We start from the raw sequence: 8,581 nt of genomic DNA on the forward strand, positions 1-8,581 counted from the left end.
ATGTTGCCCGAGCTCTCGATCCTTACTGTCTTTGGTCTTCCAGGTCTACGGCGAATCAAACATGGTAGTGTTTTTGACTCTTCATTAAATGTACGTGGTTCATCAAAGTTAGGGGCAGGACTTATATGTTCCTTGTAAGTCTTCACATAAGACTCCGTTATCCAAACAGGATCATAGAAACAATCTTCTTCATCGTAATTTATACTTCTATAGTTTATGTGATGATTCTGTAGGAAATTCCATCAGTGCTGGTTTACTACAAGAAAAAAAAACATGTACATTAGTTAGAAAAACTTATAATTTATCATAAACGACATTAAACAATGAATTAATTATCCATAATGTTTGATAAACTTCAACATGTGTTGCAGATAAATAGTATTTTAGTTTAAATCACATTGACATTGTAATATAACACAAATATGTGTAATTTGCTATAAATTACATGTACTGTTTCAGATATTACACAATTATACGTACTTATGAATAATTAAACATTCTTTTTAAATAAGGCTGCTAAAGTATGTATAACTGTTAACAGATTACATATATTTTACATTCTGTTATACATTTGCAGTACGGCCGAAATTGGCGTAATGTACTTTAAAGTATGAAAAATTTAATATGAATTACTTATAATGTACATTCTGTTAAGAGAAACCGTACGGAATAATATCTTGATAAAAAATTATACGGATGCAAAGTTCTGATGTGAAGAAATGTCAGAAAATCAAAAACCTAATATCAGAAAATCAAAAATCTAAATTACAAATCTGAAATCTTCTGTATGAAAAAGAGAATAAAAGATGTTTCGGTTTTAGAAAGAGATCAAAATCTGGTTTGTAAACAAAATAATTAAAACGATTTATTATCAATAGGAAAACTAAATCTAATGAAATATGATATGATGATTCAATGATAAAGTGATTACAACCATTTATAAACAAAATCATATAAATGTTAGAAGATGTTAAGCGAAAACATAAATTTGAAAGATGGTTTCTTACCTTATAATAAGATGAAACTGTAGATCTTGAAAATAAACTTGATATGAAGAGATATAAATAGAAATGGAGTTCTGAGCTTGTGTATTGGATTAGAAGACGAATGTTTGAAAAACAATCTAATGAAGATGAAACAAGATTTCTGAGTTTAATGAAGGTTTTGTTATGTGAATCGGATTTCGAGAGAGAGAATAAAGAAGTTTCGGTTACTGAAAATAATGAATCACGTTTCTTTGTTTAGAAACGTGATTGGAGAGAAAATGTGGGAGATAAAAATGGAAGAAGATCTTTATGGATTTTGAAGATAAATCAGTTATAATATATATTTCTTTGTTTAGAAACGTGATTGGAGAGAGAATGTGGGAGATAAAAATGGAAGAAGATCTTTATGGATTTTGAAGATAAATCAGTTATAATATATGAGGAAGGTTAGACTAGGAATTATGATTTATTTGGTATTCTAGGGATTTGTGTTTTCTCTCTAGATGAGACCAAATGGACTAGATATCCATTTATATTATTATTTTGGTTTTGAAACCCTTTATTGGATTATAGAGGACTATATCTCCTATTAAGACCCGTTTTTTGGGCTATAAACTCAAAAATTATATTTTTAATGGTGATTTTGGATCGAAGCTCTCTCTCTTTAACGCCTCACCAGTAGATCAATGTTGGTTTGAAATCAAAGTTCTTTTCATAATGGTTATACTCTCTTTGTCTCTCTAAAACAATGTTTTTTTTCTCTCTAACTCTTCATTCTTGATAAATAAAGAAGAAGAAGAAGAAGAAGAAGAAGAAGAAGAAGAAGAAGAAGAAGAAGAAGAAGAAGAAGAAGAAGAAGAAGAAGAAGAAGAAGAAGAAGAAGAAGAAGAAGAGACTGGGTACCAACAAAGACTGGGTGGGAGTGCTACTAGCCTTCCAATCCATACTGGGAAACAGAGCCGTGGCTGAGAATTTGAGGGCCCTGGGCGAAACTTAATTGCGAGCTTTTCGTACAAAAATAAATTACGAGCAAAAAGTTGAACACAATGTAAGATGATGAAAATCATAGATGATTCACATGTGTATTCATGTATTATTGATTTTCTTTTTTTGAAAAAACACTTAGCATTCTATTCCTTGAAAAACACTTCAAAAATTAACGAAATACACCAAAGATAACAAAATGGTTAAGACAACAAAGTGTAGTAGTGGAGCAAAAATAAAGATTCAAAAAGTAGAAATCTGGACTTGAACCCGTGTCTGCTGCATGGACTTCAATCACCCTTTCCAACAAAGCTAGCAGTAATTAGATGCTTAATTAGGTATTGCATATAATATAACCTTTAAACTATGGCCCTTTTATAAGAAGTAGGCCCTTTTGAGGTGGGGGCCAGGGCGGACGCCCTTCCCGCCCCCCTCAAACACGGCTCTGCTGGGAAAAAAATAAAGATATTACATCTATAGTATCTAACAACCCGAATTATGGTACCTTTTTTTGTTTGGTTGAACTACCGAATTATGGTACCTTTTTTTGTTTTTTGTTGTTGAACCGAATTATGGTACCGAATTACATTTCCAACATCATCTTTTTGGTCCTGTTTGAGCTACTTTAACAAAAACAACTGTAGGAGCTATATGTGCCACGTGGCATCACTTCTTTCACACTTGCTGTGAGGAAGTAAAATAGGGTCTTTGGTAAAGGGACCTGTCTCTACTTTATTGGGACACGATTAGTAAAGAGACATTAGCCCTTTTGGTAAGTAGACATTTTTCTCTTAAAAACAAATAAGTCATCATATATTTATTTTCAAATGACAATATTAATATTACTTTAATATTTAAAATTAATCACAAAAAGATGAAATATTTTAATAGAAAAAATTTCTTTTTGTATCGAAAAACACGGAACAAATGGTGAAATAAAATTTGACAGAAAAATTTCGGACGAAGTAACCGAAATATGTCCAAAATTTAGACCGATATCGTCGAAATATGCGCAAAATTTCGACCATTATTGTCGAAATATGAATATTGGTCGAAATTTTGGGCATATTTCAACCACGATGGTCGAAATATTAAACATATTTCGACCACAGTGACCGAAATTCTGGCGACAAAAAAAAAGTGATCACGGTAGTCGAAATGTTTACTTTTTGAAAGAAATGTTCATCAACATTATACACTAATAGGATTAAATAACAAATGTGTTACATAGAAAAGAGAGAGATGGGAACAACTTAAATGGAAATAAGAATGTAGGGTTTATAAGTGATGGTTGATTTATATAATATGTTGTCTATAGGTGATCGTTGTTTCTAGGTTAAAAAAATAATTTTGTTTTAAGATATGTAGATCTAATGAAGGACATGAAAACAAAAGAAAACTTCGATATTTTTATTAGTTCAGTCTTAATTTTTATCCAAATAAACATTAATTTAATGTCTATTCTTAATTGGTAAAGGGACCTCAATCTAAAAATATGATATTTTGGCCATGTCCCTATACCATATATCAATGTCCCTATACTAAATCCCTAAAATAGTAGAGAAGAGAGTTTTAGAGAGAGAGAGAGAGAGAATTAATTGAAGGGTGAGGAAGTGAATCAGGTGGTGGTGGTGTCTAAGAATGGCGGTTTTAGCATTCAGAGGCACAGCTTGGGGGCGTTTACCGCCGGTTCTCCACCACCACTCTCTCTCTACTAATAATAAGGTCAGCTCTTCTATTTTTCAACCCCCCTCTCTTCCAAATTTCTCATACCATCTTTTTTTTATCATCATCTTCACTAAATTTAGGGCTTCTGCTTGCAGTTTCCTCGTATAATTACTACCTCAATCCAATCAAGGAACCCAAGATGCCCTAATCGTTTTTCTCTCTTTCTTCGCTACTCACAAACCACTGATTTTTCTACTCGTCTTCAAGGTAAGGTATTCAACTCTATACTTTCCCCCATCATTTTGTTTGTGTACTGTTTTTCTTTTTGCTGATATCAAACCCTAGACTTAAGTTTCTTTCCAATCCCCATCATTCCAATTTCCAGATGGTGTGGAAAAGTTGCCTGAATTGGTAGAGGACATTCTGCAAACATCTTTAAACACAGGCCCTCGAGGAGCAATCAGATTAGCTCAAGGTATTCAAGCTGTTCTTGGTGTTGGTGGAGAGTGGCTTTCTGATTTCTCCAAGGTAACATTTTTTTTCTCTTCAAGCAATGAAATTATCTAAATTTAGCTCAAAAAATGTTGTTATGCCGAAGGAAGAGCAACCCAAAAATGCAATAGTGAGAGTAAACAATCCCACAAAACACAAGAGGTTTACGTTATTCGGAACCCAAGCACTCACACTGGGATAAACATAATCAAACGGGTAGGGTCAATTTTTTGGCTAATAAACTGATTAGGTATCCACCCATATCCAAAAAACTTTAAAAAAGGTCGATCTCCATCTTCACGGTTTGATGCTTAACTTCATTAACTAAATCAACTGTACCCTCGTCTAATTGTAGATTAGTTATTCCACCACCTTTTTTTGTATTGGTCAACATAAGTTTAAGGGAGTACGAATCAGAAATGCCTCAAACCCGAGGCTTGGAGGCGGAAACCAAGTCTGTGACCACTCCAACCAAGGTGTTCACTATTATGCAACATTTCCCTCCTGTATTTAATGTCTGTTACATCAATTAAATTGACGATTTAGAAAACAATTATGATGTTTCTCTATTTTCTGCAGACGGTGAATGCATCTCAAGGGTTGCCAACGCAAATGCAACTTGGATTACTTTCTCCTGTTTACTTAAGGAGATTGTTTGAGCGCATGGGAGTCACTTACATCAAACTAGGCCAGGTTACTCTCGGTTCTTCTGCTTACCTACTCTGTATCTGGTCACCAAGTTATAATTGGTTATTGAAACTGACAATGTTTAAATGGATCCGCCCAAAATTCCTAGCATGTGTTTTAATTTCAACTTACTCTGTAAGTTGCATTTGTGCTATCCTTCGTCTTGCTTTTGGTATCCGTTCTGATCTCTGTATTTCCTTTTTGGCTTTTGTTTGCCAGTTCATAGCATCTGCTCCAACATTGTTTCCACCAGAATATGTCGAGGAGTTCCAAAAATGCTTTGACAGGGCTCCAGCCGTTCCTTTCGAAGAAATTCAAGCTATTATACGTGCTGAATTAGGAAGCACATTTGATAGTGCTTACGAGTATGTTGATCCAGTCCCAATTGCCTCAGCTTCAGTTGCACAGGTTTCCAAGTTTTGACTGTTAGGACTTAAGGTATTGTTATTTTGTGTTTGAATCAGATTATAATAATCATTTGTTTTTATGCCCAGGTTCATGGTGCCAGGCTCAGAGGTTCCAAAGAGGATGTGGTGATAAAGGTGTTAAAGCCTGGAATAGAGGATACATTAGTTGCAGATTTGAACTTCGTTTATGTTGTTTCACGTATTATTGAATTCTTGAATCCTGAGCTCAAACGGACATCATTGGTATGTACACTATTAATTTCTACACTTTTGGTTCACACCTTTAAGTTAAAAAAAAACAAGTTTCATTCGTCTCCAATCTCAAGTTGATTGACATTTAACCATTTCATAGCCCCTTCGTTCTCTAATTGAATGCCTTTCTCGCACTGTGGGAAACTTTATTGCAATTTTAAATCTTTACTCCATGTTCAGGCATTATTTTGATCATCTATAAGCTTAGTTGATAGAAGAATACCATTTGCCACTCCGTAACTCCCATATACATGATTTTCATTTGTGATCTTTGTTGCAATCCTTTTACCCGAAACCTAAGAGTTTCTTTCATCAACCGTATACCATCTCGTTCTTCTCTAATCCTAACTTGTATATCAATCTTACAAGTCCATGTGTTTCCTAAAAAAAAATCTGATAAGTCCTCTCTTATTAGGTTAATATTGTCAAGGATATAAAAGAGTCAATGCTTGAAGAAGTGGATTTCAAGAAAGAAGCTGCAAATATTGAATCCTTTAGGAGATATTTGGAATCTATGGGACTCAGAAGCCAAGCGACGGCCCCAAAAGTTTATCAGCACTGCAGCACACGTCGTATATTGACCATGGAGAGGCTTTACGGAGTTCCTCTCACGGATCTAGACTCTATAAGATCATTTGTTTCTAGTCCAGAAACAAGTCTTATAACTGCACTAAATGTGTGGTAAGATCATATTTTCACTTTTTTGTGGCACTTTCAAGCTCATCTTGATGTTTTCTCAATCACATCTTCGCTGTTAAAAATGCTATGTCAATATTCTTGCAGGTTTGGAAGCTTACTAGCTTGTGAGACTTTTCACGCTGATGTACATGCAGGGAACTTGTGGGTTCTTCGTGATGGTCGTATTGGCTTTCTTGATTTTGGTTCGTCTTCAACTTTGCTACCTTATGTTTAACTTGTTTTTATGGCTAGCAGTTGCAACAGATTACGGTTTCGGCCAGGAGTTGAAAAAGAAATGACCCTGTTATTTCGTACTTGTATGCCCAACTCTGAAACATCACTAAAACAAGTTTTATTGATAAACTAGATGTGGAGGAAGAATGACCTCGTCATTATTAATGGTCTTCTTCAGAAATGTAATTTCCTACTAGTAACTTAACCTGATAGTTTACAGGTATTGTTGGACGCATATCCCCGAAAACATGGGCCGCTATGGAGGTGTTTTTGTCATCGATTGCAGTTGAAGAATATGAACAAATGGCATCTTCCTTAATTCAAATGGGTGCCACGGACAGCAATGTGAATGCTAAGGACTTCGCCAGAGACTTGGAAAAGATATTTTCATCAATTCAGGCAAGCATTTTCTGTCCATGTAAAACTAACCTTTCTGCAAAAAAAAATTTATTACTACGCTAGTTTACCACATCCAGTGAGATAGGCATGTATCTTATGCACTATGAGTGGAGATGGGTCAAGAAAGTATTCCTGATTTGAGTGGAGGTAGCAACTTCTAGGTCATACATAGATAAGATATCTGCATTAGGAAGTATTCCACAGTAATTTACAATTCAACAAATGCCTACTACTACGGGGGAATGTCACATGTGAGTGACGTTTAGGCATAGACATGACATTGGACAAATGAACTTCGGGTTATGGTTTTCATGTCTGATCCTAAGTTGTCCAGCGAATAATCTACAATATTCCCTCCATGTTCAATCATGAACTCCCTTGGATCATCATGTTGGCTATCCCAACCATCCAATAAAGTCAATTTGTTTGGATTTTCAGTTTTCATGGATTGACCTATTTAATTACCGAAAAGAGTTCGATTGTCTAGGCTGAGGCCTTGGTGCTATTTTTCTCAGTATCTGAGAATGAAGCTTTCGATTAATCAGTTTCTTGTTCATACTTCCCGTTGTTCATGAAGTTTCACTTATTGCATTGCAGGATTTGGACACAGAAGTTGTTGTTGGAGCAGCTAGAGGTCCGAACTCTAATGCAACTGCTGTTTCTGCAAACTTAGTTGTGGATGAGAGGCAGATGAATGCTCTATTTCTTGATGTGGTAATGAATTCCATTCTAAATACAAATGCAAATTTTAAATAGACTCAAATCATGGATATTCAGTGCGGGTCAAATTTGGGGTCGCTATTACGATTATTACCTTGATATGGACTGCGTCTTATATGCAAAACTTAAGAATAGATACTCCCCGAATAGTCTGGATATTGATCCATAATCGTTGCTACCTAGATTTTTTTTTTCAATCACACCTAGATGGTCTAAGAACCTAAAATTCTCGACTAGCATCTAAAACCTATGTTAATATAAATCAAGTTGCATCTAACAAATAGAAAATAACAGAAATCATCTGTCTAATACTTTAATGACGGACACCTAGCTTAAGAGCGCACCTTTTCTTTTTCAACATAAACAAGAAAGCTCACATTAATCTCTACATGTTACAGGTAAGGGTCAGCGAATCTTACGGATTGAGATTTCCTCGGGAGTTTGCACTTCTCATGAAACAACTTCTATATTTTGATCGTTATACCAGATTGTTAGCTCCAAACATGAACATGCTTCAGGACCAGCGGATCAGCATTGCTTCAAACAGGAAAAGAAACATCAACCGTGATTACTAGGCAAAAATGTTAGTAGATAATATTTTCTGATCAACTTAATTTTCTATATCTTGTGAATATGCGTTTGAATTTCTTGTCATACTTGTATTTTTATACGCCCATCAACTAAATCAAGGGCTCATCATCAGCTGTCACAATTATATACGAGAACTTTTCTTTTCTTAATATATACTTTTTTATGATATCCTCCTTTACCATCTTTACTTCAATACTTTTGAGCTCTTGCCAGGGATCAATTATATAGAAATTTTCCCAAATGATATTATGTGCTTGTGCTCGAAAAGGGTCTTCCAAAAGAAATTCTTGCTCTAGCTCAGCAAGAACTGTCTAAATCGTCAAAATCTTACTACTTGTGAGGTAAGTGTTAATCGAATGTTTTACGTTAAAAAATCCTCTATGCATACATGTGTGATTACTTGCTTGTAGAAGGAGCTGCAGTTTTATTCTTTTGACAAAAAAACTTGTGTGTCGTCACATGTTTTTAAAAATCTATTAACTT

At 34.8% G+C, this 8,581-nt stretch overlaps 1 protein-coding gene across 1 annotated transcript; it reads left to right on the plus strand.

Moving 5' to 3' along the window:
• The first annotated feature begins 2,535 nt into the window (after positions 1–2,535).
• Positions 2,536–8,266, plus strand: LOC147565344 (Protein kinase superfamily protein). Its single transcript, XM_086651829.1, has 12 exons — positions 2,536–2,674; positions 3,529–3,695; positions 3,794–3,905; positions 4,024–4,166; positions 4,710–4,823; positions 5,037–5,225; positions 5,312–5,467; positions 5,892–6,157; positions 6,260–6,357; positions 6,609–6,787; positions 7,385–7,501; positions 7,906–8,266. Exons 2-12 carry the CDS (start codon positions 3,612–3,614, stop codon positions 8,080–8,082), a joined length of 1,635 nt encoding a protein of 544 aa, XP_086507955.1. The 5' UTR covers positions 2,536–2,674; positions 3,529–3,611; the 3' UTR covers positions 8,083–8,266.
• Positions 8,267–8,581: the final 315 nt, after the last annotated feature.

This window comes from Eschscholzia californica, unplaced genomic scaffold (assembly GCF_041429995.1).
Source record: "Eschscholzia californica isolate CP2 unplaced genomic scaffold, dmEscCali1.0.p SCAF_1, whole genome shotgun sequence".
Taxonomy (NCBI): domain Eukaryota; kingdom Viridiplantae; phylum Streptophyta; class Magnoliopsida; order Ranunculales; family Papaveraceae; genus Eschscholzia; species Eschscholzia californica.

What these genes read in the sequence shown, in the direction of transcription:
- LOC147565344 (XM_086651829.1), top strand. Translation starts at nt 3,612, where the DNA reads ATGGCGGTTTTAGCATTCAGAGGCACAGCTTGGGGGCGTTTACCGCCG. An exon ending in CTCTCTCTACTAATAATAAG is followed by an intron (nt 3,696 to 3,793) that starts GTCAGCTCTTCT and finishes TTCTGCTTGCAG; the next exon opens with TTTCCTCGTATAATTACTAC. An exon ending in GGCTTTCTGATTTCTCCAAG is followed by an intron (nt 4,167 to 4,709) that starts GTAACATTTTTT and finishes TATTTTCTGCAG; the next exon opens with ACGGTGAATGCATCTCAAGG.